Below are 20,034 nucleotides of genomic sequence, written 5' to 3'. Positions count from 1 at the left end.
CATTGATTCGGGATTAGCTGTTGCTGTCTCTACCGCTCCTCGTCGCTCTTTTTGTGTGCCTGTGTTGCTTTTGCTGTATTTGCATATTGTATTTTGCATTGACATTTTTATTAAGAGTAGTTAGCGGGCGCCAGGCGGACCCGTAAACGCTCTTAACCCGAAACCTAACCAAGCCTGACCACACACACAGTCGCACAGGAGCACACGCAAGCAGCAGAGGCAGAGGAAGAGGTAAAGGCAGTTGCAGCGACATCAGCCATAAAATATTTACCCTCCGATTGCAATTACAAAACACCGATAGGCATCTCGTTCTCGCAAAAGAATTTGCATTTGGGGAATTGAATAGCGCGGGGTCGACTCACTAACTCTCGCGCTTTTGCCCTCTCTCTTCGCATATAATTAAGCGTGCCTTTAAAATTGCGAGCATGCAAAGGGCAGCGAGGCGACGACGACTGCAGCAGCAGCAGAACCGCGACAGCCAGCGCCGGCAGAAGCAGCTGCACTTGGGTGGTCCCCTCTCTTGCTGCTTGTCAAAATGTGTGGTCTTTATTAATAACAGCCAGCAATGCAGCATGGGTGGGGCGGGGAATGGGGGCGAACCGAGTGGAGTTTTGCTGTCGCCAATACAAAACGGATGTTGTGCTCTCTTCGGGAGCAGGCTTCGAACATGTTGCATGTTGCACTGCGATCAGTGAGTGGTATCCAACATTCTGTCTCTGCTGCTGCTGCTGCCATGCTGCTGAGCAGCATTTACGCCCTTTGATTTTTTCCGCTAAAACGGGCAGAAGCTGCAAATTAAAAGGTTTCTTCTCTCTCGCACTCGTTTCGTTTCGTTCCGTTTCGTTCGTGTTGTGTTGTCGCTCTGCCCTCTCTTGTTGTGGCTTCTCTTTGTTTGTTTTGCTGATGGTGATCATTTCACATTAAGTTTAATTCAAGTTGAAATTAGTTCGCTAATGAACTCATCAGCAACAGCTTTTGGCTTTGGTTTATGGCCAGGGGATATACCCTATCCTCTCTGTAGATTTATGTAAGATATTTCGCTCTCGCTCTCGCTGCTTCTGCTGCCAAATCCGTTAATGAGTTAATTAACAAAGAGCAACAAGGAAAACAGCCAAGAAACAGACAGCTAACATGCAGATAAATAAGAGGAACAACAAAAAGAACAACAGCAAGACGTACATAGAGAGGGAATCCGAGAAAACGAAGAAACTGCAGCAGCGGAAGAGCATCGCTCGGGCAGATTTAAAATAAGTCGAGCGTAGATCTGTCGCTGATTCTGTCGCTGCATCTGCCGCGGCTGCATCTGCATCTGAGAGTGAGACGTCAGCTGAGGCTGAGGCCAAAGAAGAAAGTCGCCAAAGAGAGTGAGTGAGTAGTAGAAGAATAAGATGATGACGAATGAATGCCCCCCCTGTCTCTTTGTCGTATAAATGTCTAGCACGCGTGCAAGTAATTAAGAGTCCCAAAGATGAGACATCTTTTTGTCGCACACACTCGCACACACACGTAGATCTCAGATAGCGCGCTATCGAACATGTTCATCTCTTGCACTGGCCTGCATAAGAGAGTGGGGAACACGGGAACCAAAGAATTATGACAACGCACACGAAGAAAGAGACCAGCCAGGCAGACGCAGGAGACGGGTGCAGCTGAAGAGAAAGTGGCATGAGGTCAAGTTTTTGTTAGTCGGTGACTTAATGACATGCTAATGACTTTGAATGAGTCGACTTTAATGTAATTGAACAATTAACAAAGATAAGGATCTGCCGGGGGATTGGTCAGCCCACAAACAAAACAAAAAGAAAGAGAGAGAGCCGCAGAAGAGAAAGGGAAACTAAGAGAAATACAATTACTTTACATACATATGTACATATGTATATTTATTAGGAGTATTTTTTTGGCAGAGTCTCCCTTTTAAGGTTTACCAAGAGTAATTCTACTCCCACACAGCTATTGGTTCATTTTCTATAGCAAATTGACGGCAATTCTCTGCTAAATGTTAACAATTAAGCCGCAATGTATAATAAACAAGACACACAATAGAAATTGCTGGACCGTGGCCTGGAAACTGTTATTCAATATTTGTACCACCCCCAAAACAGGAGACTACCAATCCCCCTGCATAGGAACTGCCAACGCGTGATGAATTCTTGGCCTGAAATTAATTTAGTCGAATGCAAATGAAATGCCATGAAAGCGGCAGGCATTCAGTGCCAGTGCCAGGCTGGAGCATATCAATTAAGAGTCGGAGAGCCGCAATTTACATTTCAATTACAGAGCATTTGTCGAAATGTCGAGCAGGCAGCAGGCAGCGACAGGTTGCATAAGTATCTACAAGCTATATAGATCACATTCATTATTCAAACTTGGCAAATTCTATGCCATGCGGATCAGGGGCAGGAACGCGGACACACGGCCGGCCAGGCAACAGCAGCAACAACAACAGATGTCAATTGTTGTGGGGCTTGTTAACACGATGCACACACACACACAAACACGAGCAAGTGCACGTATGGCCACAGAATATTAATTACAAAACTAAAACTGCCACTGGCCACAGGCCCCAGGCCACAACTGCAACTGCAACAAAAGCCATCCATTGTCAGCCGGCTGCTTGGGTTTTCTCACACTGATTGATACCCTGGTTGTGCCACATTTGTTGTTGTTGTTGTTGTTGTTGTCTTTTTTTATTGAAATTGAAACAATTTATTCACGCAATTAAGTTGAAAGCGGAGGCTGCTCCGTCTGAATCTGTGGCATGCAAGTAAATTTGTTTTCTGCTGCTTCATGTGCTGCATAAGCAATGTGCCACACGGCCCAGGAATGGCCCGAGCAGAGCCATGAATAAAGAAATTAGCGCCAACGAGCACTACTCTTCGTGGATGTGAATGGATGGCTGTGGCAGTTTATGTTGAGAAAGTTCCAATAAATGCACAACATTTCGCAAGATTTTTACTGGAAAAAATGTTGCAATAACCAGGGAAACCATTTGGCTAACTGCATTTATTTTGTTCGATATTTAATTAAATTTCAGTTCATAATTGCCTGCTGCCAGGGGGGTGGCTGCCGCGACGAGCTTTCATTCACACCCCCATCGCGAACCCAGCGATTCATTCATGCATCCCCTGTGGCATAAGCAGGGCTCGAGTGCTGCGGCTTATCTTGTCGACACACTCGCAGCAAGGGGCAGAGCACTAAGGGCTGTGGGCTGTGGGCTGCTGGCTGCTGGCTGCTGGCTGTGGGGTGGCTACAAGTGGTGGCTTATGATTAGCGTGAAATATAAACAAGTGCCCCAACCCCAGTCCGCTTTTCAAGTGCTTGTTTTTCTGCTTATTATGTTTTTGATTTTGTCATCCGCTCGGCCATGTTTAGGGGCGTTGCCAGGGGCGAATGCGGCTGAGGGGGAGGGAGCTGACAAACTTGTTGCCCGCTCAGCGCTAGTCATGGCTAAAATCGTCAACTCTCGAGGCTAATAACTCATTTAAAGAGTGCCGGACGCAGCTGCGGCGGCGGCAGCTGTTGCAACTCCAATTGCTCTCTGTCGCTGACGCTGTCGCTGCCTCTGGCTGTCGCTGCTGCTGCTGCTGCTGCTGCTGCTGCTGCTGCTGCAGTGGCCCCCAAGAGCAAAATAACTTAATTTCATAAATGGCCAAAGTGGAAAACGGCTTTTAGTCAACGCGAAAAATGTTTAGCTGCCATTTTTGCCTTTTGCGACTTGCTGCCGGGTGGATTGATGGACGTGGCAAACCAGCCACAGAGGCAGCTACATGTATGTGTGTGTGTGTATCTGTGTGTGTGTATTTGCTATAAACTTGGCTGCAATTCGTGTGCTTAATTATGCCAGAAATGCCGAGGCCTTATGCAGGGTAGTCGCAGAGCAGAAAGGGCATATTGGGGCTGTCTGCTCCATGCAGGATCTTTATCAGCAGAACAAATGTCTCTCCCCCCCCCAATCATTGCTCTTTCTGCTGCTCAAATGCGGCAACCAATTCCCGCCTCAGAGGGTATCCTGCAAGTCTTTATGTGCCCCCAAGCTGCTTTTTATGTGGCTCTCTGCTGCCATGCTCTAGTCTCGCCTTGTTTTGTCTGTTGTTCTTGTTGCTGCTGCTGCTGCTGCTGCTGCTGCCTTGTGTGTTGCATGCAACATTTTGCATTGATTGTCGGTTGTTCAGCACCAAATTGCCGGCAGTCAGGCCGCCAATTTGGCTGATGGAAATTATTACGGTGACATTTTCATTTCATGGCTAATTGAGGCTGAAAGAACGCTTCAGAACGAGTCCCAGAGGTCCCAGTTTTGAGGCAACTCCAGGCAAAAGTGAGTTATTAAATGCGCTGTGCAACGAGGCGTATGAGTAATGCCAGCAACATATTCCAAGTCTGTCAATTTGCGTAAAGTGTTTACGTTTAACCGGGAGAGAGTCGCGCAGGGCTCGTGCCTAATGACTCGCGAAATCTTTTTGCTGAATGCAATCTGGACAGACTTTCTGCTAACAATTGTTGGAGACACACACACGCAGACTCTACACACACACACACACATTGAAATCCAATTCATTTTGAAAGTTTTCGTGCAGAAAACAAAAGCCCAAAGCGCAGCCAACAAATCGAATCGAAAATCGGGAATTGAGAATTGAGAATCCGCTGCAGACACAAAAGCGAAACTCCCACACTGCCGATGGATGAGCCATAGATGCGGATATTTATCCTGCACCCCGCCCACGCCCATGCCCACTTGGGTGACTATCAAAAGCTCGAGAAGCGAAGGGATGGGAGAGGATGGGAGAGGATGGGAGAGGATGGGAGAGGAGCAGGAGCAGGAGCAGCAGCAGGGAAAGGGCTGGCAAAGCGAAGCTGTCAGCTCGAGTTGAATTTAATTAAATCCTTCATGTCGGCGTGTCTGTTAAAAGTAGACAAATGACAGTTTGCTCTGGGCGGGGAGGGGAGCGAAACAGGATGCAGCCAGACAGGACTTTGAAGGGGGAACGGAGGTGGACGGATGCTGCAGCTCCGATGACAGTTGCAAAACTGAAGCACAGATTAAACAGAAATTCGAATTGAAATTTGTCGCAGCCACTGTGACCGTCTTGCAGCTACTCCGCTGCTGCTGCTGCTGCTGCTCCTTCAATAATTACTCAATTAAAGCCGCTGATCAGCCACAAGCAAGCGAGAGGGCGAGAGGATAACAGTAATTAAAAGTCGCCAGGCTGAAGCGTGAGAATTTTAACAGAAACACACGACAAGAGAGAGAGCCAGAGCCAGAGCAAGAGCCCCCGGAACATGCATGAGGATGAAGTTCGAATTGGAAACTGGAGCTAAATGAATCTCGGAAGCAGCAAGACAAAGTTGTCATTGAGCAGGCCAGCAGGCAGTCGATGGTCGATTGGGGATGCTCTACCAAAGAGTAGGAGCTCCACAGCTCTGCCATTTGTAGCTTCAACTTCAAGCAGCTTAAGGTAAGGGTATGCCCAGCTTCGTGCATTGCAGCTCTCTTTAGTGCCGATCTTCTATGCGGCCTCGTCCACTGGCGCCAGCTGCGGCCGTTCCTACTGTTTTGCCCCCGTCCCTTGTGCGGCAACCTGCTGACGTCATAAAGACTTTGATAACTTAATTAACCGCGGCAGCAGCAACATTCGAGTCTTCTGCAATCAAGTTGGTGAGTCGGGGGCCTGCGAGAATTCCTCTGACCCGAAACGATACATGGGAATGCGGTAGGTAAAAGTTGAAGTTAAAGCTAAAAGTAAACCAAATTAAAGGTGATCGTCGCATCATTTTATCGATAATTTATCAAAGGCCAGTGGCGAATACACTTCTCTCTCTCTCTCTTTCGGGGGGATTTTGTTAATAAAAAGCTGTGGAGACGAACGCTGCAAATCGATCGACGACGTGTGTGGTCCACATGGCAGAATCCCAGCATCGTCTTCGAAATTAGCATAAGAGACAGACAGACAGACAGACAGAGACAGAGAGAGAGAGAGAGAGTCAGGCAGTCATGGTGATCATGATGATCGTCAAACTTTAGACGATAATGAAGTTGCCCAAGCCCAAGCCCAAGATCAGCTGCAGCCAAAGCCAAAAGACAGAGAGCCACAGTCCCAGTGCCCATAAATCCACTGGCCGAACACCGCACAGGTGGTCAACCTGGGCGGCTCGCCCTGCTGATATTTAAAACAATCTCTGTTGTGCTTTTCAATTACTTTATAGTACGTACACGACATACGAACCCAACGAAACGAACGAACGAGCGAACCCACGAACGAGGGAGGGAACGAGAGAGCGATCGGGCCGGGCGCAGCTCTCCGCTCTCCGACTGGGCATAAAAAAAATGTGGGCAGCAGGAGCGGAGTTGCATTAAATTCGGTATAAGTTTTGTAGATGCAAGAACTTGCATGTGGAATCTTTTGGGCTTACATTGGGCTTAGATTTATTTAATAACTTTAATATTGGAATTGAAGATAAAGAGCTAATGGAATGCATTTTGCTTACTTAAAGTAACTCTTAAAGTTCCAGTGCATTCCACCACCCTCTACGCGCCACCCGAATGCGCTCCTGTGCTGCCGCTTGTGTGTGGAGTGCCCCAAAACATTGGCACAAGAAAAATATGAGAAGCCAGCTTCAAGCATGAAGAAAAAAAAGAAACAAAATCTTATGAGCCGAGCTGTGCTATTAATTGTTTTATTAAGACATTTCCAGATTTAACATGCCAGATACGCTACAGCAGCAAACGCAGGGCATAGCAGGCTGTACTCTCGGACACTCGAGAAAGATTCTACCACTGTAGGGCATTGAGAGAGCGCCGCAAGCACAAGCAGAGAGTCGCTCTCTGGCTTTGGCTTTGGTTTGGCGTCTGAGCTGCTGCATGATGATGATGATTATTGTGATTATTATCATTATCATTATTATTTTATGCGCTTGACTGCGTGGATGGGTCGGCGCTTTCGGTATGAAGATGATGATGAGAATCGTTTGGTGTGGTCTCGTCTCGAGTGCTTTGCATCTCTTTGATCCGTGGAAGATTGATGTTAATGTCGGCGTGAACACACTTATTCGCATATTTGTTTTGCTGATGTGGTGGCAACCCTGCCCCATGCCACACACGAAGAATAATCCAAGTCCCGGGCCACTAATAGAGCCATAAAGCGAACATTTATTGATCTACAAATTATTTGGGGCTGCCGACGGAGCATCGCATCGGCTTCACTTGGTATTTTTTTTGGTTTTTTGTTGGACCTTCTGCTGTGGCAGTCGTTGGTTTAATCTAAATATTCATTAGTCGCTTGATTGGTCGGTTGATCGCCTCAGAGATCGCTCTCTTGGGCTTTTGTTTTAATTTCAGTTTTATGGCCTCGAGAGCACAGCCCCAAAAATAAACACTCACTCGCGGCGGGTGGTCCGCGGAGATCAAAGTTTCTGATGTGTTCATTAGGGTGAAAGTCAGTCAAACAGTCAAACAGTCAATCGACTGATTGGAGGCTTCAGTCTGTATCTAGAGCGTTTGATTGCGTTAATTGAGAGGCCGTAAAAGTGCATTAATTTAGTCGAAATAACCATAGAAGCGTAAAGTGTTCACACCTCAATTGCACAAAAGCCAAAGCCAAAGCCAAAGCAACGAGTCTATTAAGGCAAGCTCTGGCCGAGGAGATACACGGCTTTAGATACAGCTACAGCTACAGCTTCAGCCACAGATATAGATACAGATACTTTGGCTACCCATATCGGTGTCGCTTGCTGTCGTCGTTGTACTTGAGGTCTGCCACCTGATGATGCCTCCACGTATTGATTTCAGTTTCTTAATGAAATTGTTTGCTAATACCAGCGCACAAAATGCGGTTTGCAATTTCTCAAACCGGCTGGCATCCATGGACCCAATCAATGTTATACATATGTGTAAGCGATATCCCCAAGCAGGGAGGAGTAGAAGGAGCAGCAGGAGAAGGTTTTTGCATGAGGATTTTGGCTGACACTCTGGGACTCTGACTCCTTTCCTTTGATTTACTTTCATTTGCCGACTTGCAAATGTCTTTCGGCTCTGTGTGTGACACCTCCGACGTCTCCCTGTGGCATATTCAATGAAGCGCCTGGCGATGAAAGACAAAACGTGGGAGGAGACACGTTTGACACCGCCAATTTCATATGCAAAGCTGGCAAGGGCTATGCAAATGCAGTGGGCTACGCATGCAACGTGCAACTTGCAACACTGATAGAGCAATTAAGTAATATTAAATAAAAATATTTTCATGCAGGAGTTTGCGCTGGAAATTATGCGCTGGAATGCTGTCATGTTTTGCCTTCGCAGCGCTTTAAATGGCTATTTTCGAGGCAACAGTCCGCCGATTGAGCGATAGACAAAACGCCTGACAAGGCAGCGGCATCGTTTGTCATCTATCCATGCATCTTTCCAGCTATCCATCCATCCATCCACCCATCTATATCCATTGCGAGTGTCGCAGTGTCTCTCGTGTCAATCATTTCAATTAAACGTGCAATCAAATCGATGAGCAACGCCGTCGTCATGTCAATATTCATCACTGGCAGCCGATTGACGCTAACCGCAGCTTTAATTTGCTCAAACCCGAGCCACCCGAGCCCTCGGCTCTAATCTGTTGATCAGTTTTTGGGCGATGGCCATCCATCACAGAGGCCCCGACTGATCCATCATCGATGGGTGCTGGGGCAGGGCGTAGCTGGAGAGAGCTTTCACTTTTCGTTCACATGTAAATATTGTAAATATTGCCACAGACAACAACGTGTTGTCTTTTATGGCTTATTAATGATCTTGACTTGAATGTGCGATCATTAGATAGAGATACGAGCCGAGATCTAATCTGTAGAGCCAAATGTTGTGTCTCCAAACAGATCGCTTACAACGAAGCTCGGGCCATGGCTCCAGCTCATGTGACTCGTTCTGCTGCGAGAGAGAGAGAGAGAGGGGGAGACACAGAGCAGAGACCGGCTCCACATTGCTGTATCTGTTTCCAGTCTCCGCTTCCTCTCCGTTTCTGTCTGCCGCTCTCTTCGTCTGCTGCTCTCTCTGGCTGTCTGTGGATCGCGAGTCTGTGTGTGGCCCGTTAGTTTGAGATCTTTATAAGTCAATTTCGTTTTGCTGCCTTCCACTGCGCCAGTGCGTTGTGCTTGTGCTCTCTGAGTTACGAGTGTCTCTGCGCTGCTCCTCGCGCAGGAAAGCCAGGGAGTCGATCGATCCTTAATTGCGCGCCCTCACATTCGGTTTCATTCATTTGAGCTGATCAACGGGATGCCTGCTTTTGGCATTTGCAACTCATGTTAAGCATAAATAAAACAAATGCGTTTACTTTAAAGTTTAAACATATGCCCCAGTGGCAGGCAGGCAGCAGGCAGGCAGCAGTCTCTTTTTTTTGCCGTTGCCAAGTTGGGTCATTGAGGCTGCTCTCTGCTGCTGATGAAGACATCTTCCCGTTTTTGTTTCGCCTGCTGTCTGCTGTCTGCTGTCTCGTACTCCGTTGTTGCTGTTTTCTCTGTTTCGGTTTTTGTGTTGCTGTTTTTGATGAGCTTCTGAAGCAAACGAAAAGAATTTATGTGAATGTGCGAAGACGCGGCCGAGAGTCTGTTTTTGAGCCAGGCTTTTAGCATAAAACAAGGCCACAATTGTGTTGCTTTTTGCGGTGATTTTTGCACATTTCAGGCACTCAAATATAGGCAAAAACTTCGAGTTGAATGCCCAAAGATTTCCACTAAAAACTTCTCAAACTACGCCCAATAAGTGCCAAATAATTAGCAATAATTACTCAGCCGCTGCTCATCCATAGAAATCTCTTAAAGAGCAGCGAGACGACGCCTTGATTGAGTTCATATAATTTATATTAAAGCCAATTTTGGACGAGGGTAGGGCCCGCCTCGGATAACAACAACTTTGAAACTTTTATTGTGTCAAAGCAATGAAAAATTTAGCACGCTATAAATCACAATTTCCACAACGAAACAGGAACGGAGCGGGGGAGGAAAAAGATTTGCTGGCAATTGTTGCATTTCTGGTGGGGGAGTACAAAGGCAACAGCCAACCCCTTGGCAATGTCCTTGCGACGCTGTGGCATGCAGCTTGAAGCTTATCTGCGCTTGCCAATGTGCGCTGGGGTGGGGTGGGGTGGCATCACCATGACGCGGCAGCCAGCACTCAGCGTCTCCCGGCTGTCTGACAGGTTCAAGGTCTGCTCCCCGTGGAAGGTATTTTTGCTGTCGGCTGCGTGTGAAATTTAAAACCGTGATAACACCTCCTAATGGTCACGCCCCACGCCCCACGCCTGCCCCGCTCGAACTTTTCTTCGCATTTCCTTTGCTTTTTGTGTGCCGGTTTAATTTCGCGCCCTTCGGCCGCTTTGGCATTTCGTTGACAAAATTGATTTGTTCAATTTTTCCAACGATTTAACTTAGGGCATGACTTGGCTCGGTTGCGTTGCCATTAGTGCCGCAACATTTGTTTTGAAGGTTGTTGCCTGACGGCGTCCGCCCCGAGATAGCCGGCCATGGACTGGGGCTCGAGGGGAATTTCTGCACGTTTTGCCAGCAAAAAAGTTTGGCTGACGTCGTGGAATTTAATCAATGTTCGATATTTTATTGATTCGCGTTAAAAGTAAATTAAATTTTAAATTGTTTACACCCCAAAAGCGAAAATTCTACTTGATTTCTAACACTCGCAATTTGCCTTTTCGTTTCATTGCAGGTCGAAGTAAGTAAAGGACGAGGACAAGCCAAGCTGGGGACTGGAAGTCAGTCAACGGGAAGTTCAAGTGGATCAATATGATGCAGGTCAAAGTGTTACGAGGTGCAGAGTGGAAAGGGAAAGGGTTTGCTGCAGCAATAAGTGCCAGAAGAGTTGAGGAATTCCCCCAGCAATGGGAAGCCAAGAAATCGCTGGAATTTATGCTTTGGAAATAGATTTTGAAGCAGTAAATCAAGTTACACAGGAAAATCAATCTATAAATAAGCTTAATAAGGTTTAAGCAAGACTTTTCATAGAGGAACAAGCTCAGAAATTCAGTGTACAGAGAATAGAAATAGAGAGTCTGAGCAGAGTTTGATTATGCTTCATTCAGAACCAAAATTTACTTTGTTCAAATGTTGTCCAAGCTTGAAAATAACCTCCTACAGAGCTTCTTGAGTGTCCTGCCGACATTCCATTTCCTCCCCAAACTGTTCTTATGATAGATGGAGGCGCTTAAATTACAAAATGCTTTCGACATATTTGCCGTTCGTTTGCCACAAAAACATCTTGCGGTCAGTTGAAGGCTCTCTGCCTCTGACCGAAATATTCCCATTAGTAAAACCTCATAATTGCTTCATCTTCTGCTTTTCCATTTCCATTTCCATTTCGGTGTCAGTTTTCCGAAACTATTTCCAAAACGAGCGTAACTTTGCCAACCTCCCTTCCACTCTCACATTTTGAATAGAATTTGTTTTGCTCTCCGAGCACCCACATCAAGTGTGGTGCGGGGGGGGAGGTGGCTCTTGCGATTCTCTGCGGCTGTCTGCCTCGAACGCTGTTAATTAAATCCAAGACAACTCAAGTCGGGAATGATGCCCACGCCCACTACCAGCCACCCACATTGGGGGTGGTGGTGTCTTCAGACAAACGGGGGATGTGCTGAAATTAGCCACAGTCAAAAGTCATTGCGTTGATTACTTTTTGAAAATGACGCGAGCAAATTTCCCAAAACTTTAATTGTTTTGGCTGGTCCGTGAACACGAAGGGAGTTGGCCTGGAGTTGGGCTGGAGTCGGGGGTGTCGTTCCTCTGGGGTTGTCTGGACGCATTTAAATTTTGAATTAATTGCTGAACATCGCTGCATATATGAGGCGCAGGATTTATGTGTGCCCAATGAGTCGGCAGGGCAGGTCCACGTCCACGTCCAGGTCCAGTCATGTTGATGCCATTAAGCGTTGCCTGGAATTTTTATGACCCACCTCATCTCACACACACCATCCATCTCCCTCTCTCTCTCTCTTCCCCGCCTCTCTCCCGCAGGTCCGCGAGCTCGCAAGCCCAAGAAACCATCGACGGCCAGTGCGGCGGGTGGCAGCGGCAGCAGCGACAAGGGGGATACGGATGCTGGCAACGTGCCGGAGGACAAGCGGCCGCGAACGGCCTTCAGTGGGCCGCAGCTGGCGAGACTGAAGGTGAGTAGTTGGAGGAGTCCGATCGATAAATGATCGCTAATAATCGATTATTATGATTGCATACCTGACCTTGACCCATATTCTCTCCTTCGTCCTCTCTTCCTCTCGCTCTCAGCACGAATTCAATGAGAATCGCTACCTGACGGAGAAGCGTCGCCAGCAGCTGAGCGGAGAGCTGGGCCTGAATGAGGCACAGATCAAGATCTGGTTCCAGAACAAGCGGGCCAAGCTGAAAAAGTCGAGCGGCACCAAAAATCCCTTGGCCCTGCAGCTGATGGCCCAGGGGCTGTACAACCACTCGACGGTGCCGCTGACCCGCGAGGAGGAGGAGCTGCAGGAGCTGCAGGAGGCGGCAGCCGCCTCCGCCTGCAAGGAGACCTCATAAGGCAGACGTACCGTACCGTACCCCTCGCTGGGGTAGCAATATGTACCATCTACGATTAGTATTTATAGATTAGTACGTAAGTCTAGTGCTTTAAGTTGTACAATATTCTAGTCCCGCAGTGCGGCACAGAGTCGATGGGGCAGACCCTCTGTTGTGTGCGTGTTTTTGTATAATATCTAATAGATTCATAAATTCACAACTAAATAATTTAATAAACATTTAAATTATACGCATATCGTCGTGATCGTTGTCATTATGGGTGGAATTTTTGCATAATTTGTGTTTAATTTTTTATATCTCTTTATGGCCCACAAACGTGGCCAGGTGGGTGGTCTACCATCCAGTTGGTGGGCCGTAGGCGTCGGCGTCATCATTAATTACTCAATTAACAATCCACATTTGGATCGTATTGGATTGGATCGCATTGAAATGGATTGGGACTGGCGCAGATCAAGAGATAGGCCGCAATTGCGCGGAGCTTACATTCGAATAAAATTCATTATGCAAATTGGATTTCAAAGCGCTATCTTTGAGCATAATCGCGGTTAATAAACGACTCCGACCGATGCCTAGCATTTTACTACGACTATTATTAAATTCTCTTTTTCTCTTGTTTCTCTCCTTCCTCTAATTTAGCCATTAAATTTGCATACACAACACACACAGCCACACACAGCCACACACATGGCTCTCCCTCCCTTCCACACTTTGTCTGCTGCTTGTGTGTGTGTGAGTATTGCCAAAGGCACAAATTGACACCTTGACGGCAAAAGCGGCGTCTACGCGACGGCGACGGCTACGGCGGCAGAGCTTTGCTTAAAGTGCAGCGTCAACATCGTCAACATCGTGTAGGTGTTAAATGTGTCTGTCATTGCGCTGCGTCGATGGGCTTTTGCCAGCGGGTGGGTGGCAGAGAGTGAGAGCGGGTCTGGCGGATAGAGAGAGGAAGAGAAAAAGAGTGTAACTGTGGATCGCAAGCAAGCGCTTGAAGAAGTTGTTCCACTGGGAATGAAGAGAGGAAGATGTTTCACTTATTAGAACATTCTTTCTCTGCGCGTACAATCTCTGTACAAACATTTTGATAAAACTTAACGACTGATCAAAGAGAGTATTCAAATCTTCGGCTTTAAAACACTTCCTTTTGCTTTCTCGTTTTAATATTTTCTGCGGGCAATAAACTTTATGTGTAACAGTTATAGTTGCTGCCTTATTGAATATTTAAATTTTGTTTTGCATGTTATGGCAAATCGAACGCATTGAGAGTGTCTCTCCCGTCCCCTTTGTCACAACGCATGACAGTTCTGTTTAACAGCGAAGGCAGCAACAGTTAAAAGCAAAAGCAAATTCGCCATCACCTTGGCCTGCGCAAAAAAAAAAACGTCTTAATTCGCCGTGAATGATTTACAGTTCGGTTTTGGGTTTCATTGTTGGCGACATTTGTTTGTGCATTGAGCAGCGGAACAAAGAGATCAGGAGAGAGAGGCAGAGCGAGAGAGTGAACGGAACCAACGCAAGCTTAATCAAGGTATGTATGCATGCAGGCCAAGGCACTCTCACCACCACACTTGTGCTCGACGCAAGGCAAACGTAATTAATTGAGAGGAAAGTTTGTAGGCAACAGTAAGAGCCCTCTCTTTGAAAACCTCACCTTGTGCAAATAGACCTTGAGAAAGCAGTAAGCTTAGGTATTGCACTTTATTTGCATGTCCATTTGTGTTCGTCTCCGCGCGTGTTCTCAGCCGTCGTGCGTTTTGTGGGTGCTGTGCTGGGTGTGCGTGGGAGTTTTCGCGTTTCTTAAGTGATTTTTTATGGCACGCGTCGCAATCGGCGCGACAGAGATATAACTTCATAAAAAGTCAATTTAAGGTTAGTAATATTTTGTTGTATTTATAGTGGAGAGTATTTTGTTTAAGCATACGTTTTTTACGGCTGCGCGCCACTCTGTTACTGGAATGTGGGGATACCCTGTCTTTTGTGTCTTTAGAGGGGCAGGCAGTCCAACTACTATGGAGCAGGATCTCCTCTCCATGCGTCATGGTCACGGGTTTGGGGTGCGAGTATATTACGTTATAAATTCAATAAATGTGACCATAAAAAGGGCCATTCAAATACCTTGCCCGCGTACATTAATCCCGCTGCCACCTTAACCCTTACCGCCCAGCACTCTTGCTCCCCCTCAGGGACAACACATTACAACGCCTCGAATGCTGCCGCTGCTGGAGCTGTAGCTGTTGCTGGTGTTGTTCCTCCCCGAACCCCTCCGCCAAATGATTAATGTCTGGCAGGTTGCAGCCTTGGCCAGACTCCCAGTCCGTGTCCGTGTCCGCGTCCGAATCCGAGCTCGCGTCTGAGTCCGAGCCAGCGTCGGCCCCCAGGCCTCAGTCAGTGTTCCCGGAATGCGCAAGAGAGTGAGAGAGTGAGAGAGGGAGAGAGAGAGCGAGTAACCCGAAAAAAAAGACAATACGCATAAATCTATGGGGTTGACACTTAGTACCCAAAGACCACAGACTTCAAATGAATTTGTTCAGCATCAGCACCAGCTCAGCAGACGGCGCAGCAGCAGCAGCAGCAGCAAGAGAGCAAAAGCAGGCGAAGAGAGAGATAGAGAGAGGACGGGGAAGGTCAGCTGAGGCTGAGTGGCGAGGCGTCATAAAATTGGCAACAAATTGTTTTTCACGCCGTTTTAAATACACATTTTTTAGCCGATACTTGGAGACCGTTTAATGAGCGAACCGAACGCAGCCGAACCGGGAACCGGGTATGGATCGGGAACTGGCACCTCAAACCCACGACAAACTCTGCACTAAGAGAAATTAGTGAAATTTCACTTCAAAATTACAATCCTCACATATTTACACTAGATTTTGATCAATTAGGCTGAGAAAATATGGAAAATCTTGTGAAAAATTCCAGTTATTATTTTTCTCTGTTGAATTCTCGATTTCTGGTTGAGGTTTTTTGTTGCAGTGCAGACGACAGACCAGCGACATTATTCGACTTGACGAACGTTCAGTGTGCAGCGCTGGATGCTGGGATGCTGGCTGTTGGACTCTGCCTGGTCGTTCGCTAATAAATTTGCGGCTAAGGAGATAAGCTTATAAATTTTAACTGTAATTATGCGACACAAGATTTATGAAGAGAGTCCGCCAACCAACCAGCCAACCATCCAGTCAGCCAGCTTTCCGTTTCGGTCTCGGATTATTAATGAAACGCAAACTTACAACGAAATGCGCTCAGCCTTCGTCTCCCCCCAACCCCACTGCGTGCCATTCCGTGGCAGGATAGGCTAAGTGTGTGTGTGTCTGTGGGGCGGCACCCTTTTAGCCAAAAACTAGCACAAGATTTACGAGCATTCCCATACCCCAGTGGCCGCGCATCTAATGCCCAGCGGCTTAATGAGTTTTTCGGGGCTGGTGCATGCAAATCTTCGAACTGCTTCCCAATTGCTCCCTGCATCTCCTTCGGCCTCCTGCCACTCGGTTTCATTGATCCCCATTGATGCGATCCCCTGCATGCATGTGGGTGTGTCCTGCTGTCTGCCGAGAGTTTCAGCATCTCTCTGGGCGACCACCCACGTAGCGCCAATCTGCTGCCAAGATCTGCGTATTTGACATTGCTGCGTTGTCTGTGGCTGTGGCTGCTGATGTTGCCTCTGCCTCATTACGCCTGCGCGCAGACAAAATCCCCCAAAACAGTCGGAAGAAAATAAAGAAGGAGCAAACTTTGGGGGCACCAAAGATTGGGATACTCTTACTCTTATACTGCGATACTGGGTATCAAAACTTAATCCAAAGTCCACTCTGCCTCTCTGGCAGTGTATCTCAATGGTTGTGTGGGAGAGATGCAGTCTAAATCTGCGATCCTTGATGGAGCAAATGAGGCTCATTGCTGTGTGGATTATAGAGCTGTACGCGGGAGATCTAGCGTGAAATAAGAGACGAATCTTTAGGCAGGAGCAAGAATTGTTCTGGACAAATGGCAGTGGGAGGAAGACTGAAAATCGATTGAGTTTTAGCCAAGTTTTCCCCACAGTTCGTGTTTCAATACTCTGCTACAAGTTTCCCGCTTCACGAAACGAAACTAAACCATAAGGAAATGCCTTTGCCACCTGCTCAACATTGGGGGAGAGACAGACTGATGGGTGGGCTGGGTTAATTATGCAATGAAAATACTTCAGAGCTTCATAGCTCTGCCGTTGACATATGAAAATGTGGAAATTTCAGTACCATTCGCATTCCATGCTCAGGCATTAGCCAACAACGTGTGGGGTGGTAGTCGGTGCCATTCGAGGAGCGGAAGTATCTTGTTAACATGCAAAACAAGCCATTGGAGTCGGCAAAGGTTTGGGATTTGGGAGAATTTGGGAGCTGTTTATGAACCTGCCACGAGAGTGGAGGAGCGATTATGACTCACTGGAAGTTAGTTTTGTGTCTCCGACTGTGTTTCCGCTTCAATTCAATTAGCAAAAGTCAATCGGAACAGCCAATGGGAATTTTCCTTGGGGTTTGGGGCTGCCCAAGCCGCATCGTAAAATCTAACGATGTGGCCCAACCCTGGGATTGCATTTTCATGGCACATTTGCAGCGCAACTCCTAATTGTATCAATGAGCAGAGTTCCAGAGACCCAACCCAGGACATTCGGGCAACCCTTTTCGCACTGTCGCCAGACGCTTAACGCGATTGGACACGCATGTCCTGCCTGCGACGCAGGACTACGGCCGAGCAGGGATTGGGCCAAGGCAGGGCAGGGCAATAAACACGTAACGCAACCCGAAAGACCAAATAATGTTTAAGGTGTTATAAAACTGTCACCAGGACAACCAGCAGATGTCACTCGAGTGCTTGTCTCTGCTCCCTGCCTATCCTTTATCTACTTTGATATTAGGTTTTCGATTAAAATGAAAATTCTGCAACTGTTTACATGGCTAAACATCTGTGACCTGCCCAGAGTGCCAGAGTGGCAGTGGAACATCAATTAGACACACTTCAACTCCCCTGACAGCCAGAACTGTCAAAACAGAAATTGATCGCGTCTGGGAATGGGACTTGCGTGGGTGTGGGTGTGGGTGTGGGTGTGTGTGCCTTCACAACTAAACAAATCAAAACATTACTTGCATAAAATATGAACAAGAAACGCATCGAAGGAACCGCAACCCAAGGGGAATCCACAAATGGCAAACAAAACAAAACAAAACAGTGGCAAGGTCGCACATTCCTAGAAGCAGAAGTTGCAGTCCCATTCTCAGTGCCATCAACCATTTAATGGTACACTCCCCATGCAGTCCAGACAACACGTCCACCACTGCATACAATTATGGCTAATACGAGTGAGAGCCAAAGGGGGTGACACAAGGCAGGTGTGGCGAGAGTTTGGAAGCGACCAAGGGCAAGGGAGGAACCTTAGCCTTAGCAGTTTGAATTTCAACTGGAATTATGCTATGGCTGAAATTAATTAAAAATGTTATAAATTAGTTCCCGAATCTGTTTGTTCTTTGCCAATTTTCATTCATTGTTTTAACCTTGGTTTCTCTCTTGCATTATTGGTAATCAACAGAGGCTCGACCGAGGTGAAAGTCTCTTCCGCAGCCAACAAATGACAACCCAAAATGAGCCGCAAAGGAACAGAACATCCCTTTTGCCGCTCTCACCCTCATTCTAGGCACCCAGAGACCCTAACCCAAATGATATGCACAGTAGCCATGGGCTTCGGGGAGGTCCAATTAATCGAGTCGAGTGTCGAGTCGGACATACAAATTAAAAGTCATAAATCCACGTAGCCAGTTGTTGAAAGTGGCCGGCCACAAGGAGGAAATGTCACCGAAAATTATGAAGGTTCACCTTTCGTTTGTTCATTATGCATGGGGCGTGCGCATTAGACCCAGGCAGAGGACCAGACTCGAAACGGGAAGCGGTTCAGGGACCCCAGAGTTCGTTGGGCTCCGGCTCCTGGAGACCCACCGCACTTTGGTCTTTCTGTGACAGTTGCACAATGCTGTTGTCGCTCTTGTGGTTGCCACTTGGCAATCTTAAGTCGGTCAGAGCTGGAGTCGAGGCATGCGCGCCTGCATATTAAGAGACGCTGATCAGATCAGACCCCAAAAGGGATTGGGCGGGGAAGAGATCGATGTTGCTCATTAGTATTATGCTCATATGCATACGTGCTCTCCACTCTCCACTCTCCTCTCTCCCTCGATGGCATCGCCTCTGCCCGCCAGTTATGATGAGTGACATTTGATCTTGTTTTGTGTCAAATTAAGAGGCTGCAGCTGGCTGGCTGGTGGATCTCCACCTCGGCACTGATGATCGTGCGACCTTTTTTGTTCATGGCTCATGACTGCAAGGGGCTGCAGGGACTGTGGGGAAGACTGTTGGCTGCTTGGGATCCGATATTTGTATGGCGCACACTTAAGCCGTTGAGTGCTTGATTCCTGGTACTTTGGAGGCGCTTCATCGGGCCACACGTACTGCTTCTCGGCAGGATCAATCTGTGACTTTGAATCTGTGGCCGAGTCTCTGTGTCTGTAACTGCCTTATGCCATGTCATGATTTGGCACTTGAGTGCCATAGCGTGGGCCACTCCACACTCCTCACTCCACTCCTTTTGTGTCTTCGCTGCGTTCTCTTGGGTTAATAAAAGTTGGCAGTTGGCACAGAAGAGAAAAAAGCGAAGAGCAGCTTGGTGTTGATATTGGTTTCGGTTTACCATTTCTTTCTCTGCTCACTGATGGACGCTGATGGCTCAATTGTGTGTGGACCACACACGGCAGGTTGCCCCGAAATCTAGAGCGAACCTGTTGCCACGGGACTCAAGGGGTCCTTCGGCTGTTGCCTTTCTTTCGTATGCAGATGCCAGGCTGTAGGGGGACCACCTGGATCACATGCAAAAGAAAGAGCAGCCAAACCTGCTCGAGTTGATGGCACAATTCCTGCTGACACTCGCAGTACTCTGCTCTCTGCCGATCCTTATCCATTGAAAGTGATTTGTTGTCACACATTTGTCACTGTACAAAACTCTCATCAAAGCCAATTGAAATCCCTCCACTCAGCCGCGATAAGCGGCAGAATAATTGCATGACTCACAAGATCAGTGTCCGCAGCTCAATCACAACTAGACATCAGTCCGGTCAGCCAGCCAGCCAGCCAGCCATCCATCTCCGTACCATCTCAACACTTTGGCTTGAGTCCAGCGTCAGATTAATCACCGAATGGGTAGGCGCTTGATGAATGGTTGACTCGATCGTTGAATCATTGCCACATTGATTGACTTCGCTTGACAGAATGCTGAGTCCGCTGATGCTCTACGTTGATGTCCGAGAATGTAGGGCTAAGGGCTAAGTGGCTGGGCTTGGCTGCTGATGCGGATAAGCCGCGCTGCTGAATATGTTCAATGAGTGAAAAATGTGCGGCCACAATTACCCAAAAAGGGCAAAGTGAATTTTAATTATGCACGAACCACAGTGTCACAGATAACCATATACATATACATATATGTATTAATGTTTG

The 20,034-nt window shown here is 47.4% G+C and overlaps 1 protein-coding gene across 1 annotated transcript in view; it reads left to right on the top strand.

Annotated features, from left to right (window-relative positions):
• The window catches only part of LOC117892277 (homeobox protein invected), a 28,835-nt gene extending 16,230 nt beyond the window's left edge, over nt 1-12,605 (top strand). The window contains exons 2-4 of the mRNA XM_034798397.1: nt 10,694-10,699; nt 11,995-12,146; nt 12,262-12,605. Coding sequence (XP_034654288.1) covers nt 10,694-10,699; nt 11,995-12,146; nt 12,262-12,531 — 428 coding nt within the window. The 3' untranslated portion in view covers nt 12,532-12,605. The remainder of the gene's footprint in view (nt 1-10,693; nt 10,700-11,994; nt 12,147-12,261) is intronic.
• Nucleotides 12,606-20,034: the final 7,429 nt, after the last annotated feature.

The sequence above is a fragment of the Drosophila subobscura genome, chromosome E (genome assembly GCF_008121235.1).
Source record: "Drosophila subobscura isolate 14011-0131.10 chromosome E, UCBerk_Dsub_1.0, whole genome shotgun sequence".
NCBI lineage: Eukaryota > Metazoa > Arthropoda > Insecta > Diptera > Drosophilidae > Drosophila > Drosophila subobscura.
Note: the sequence above shows the minus strand (reverse complement) of the source record. Positions and strands in the feature narration are given on the sequence as shown.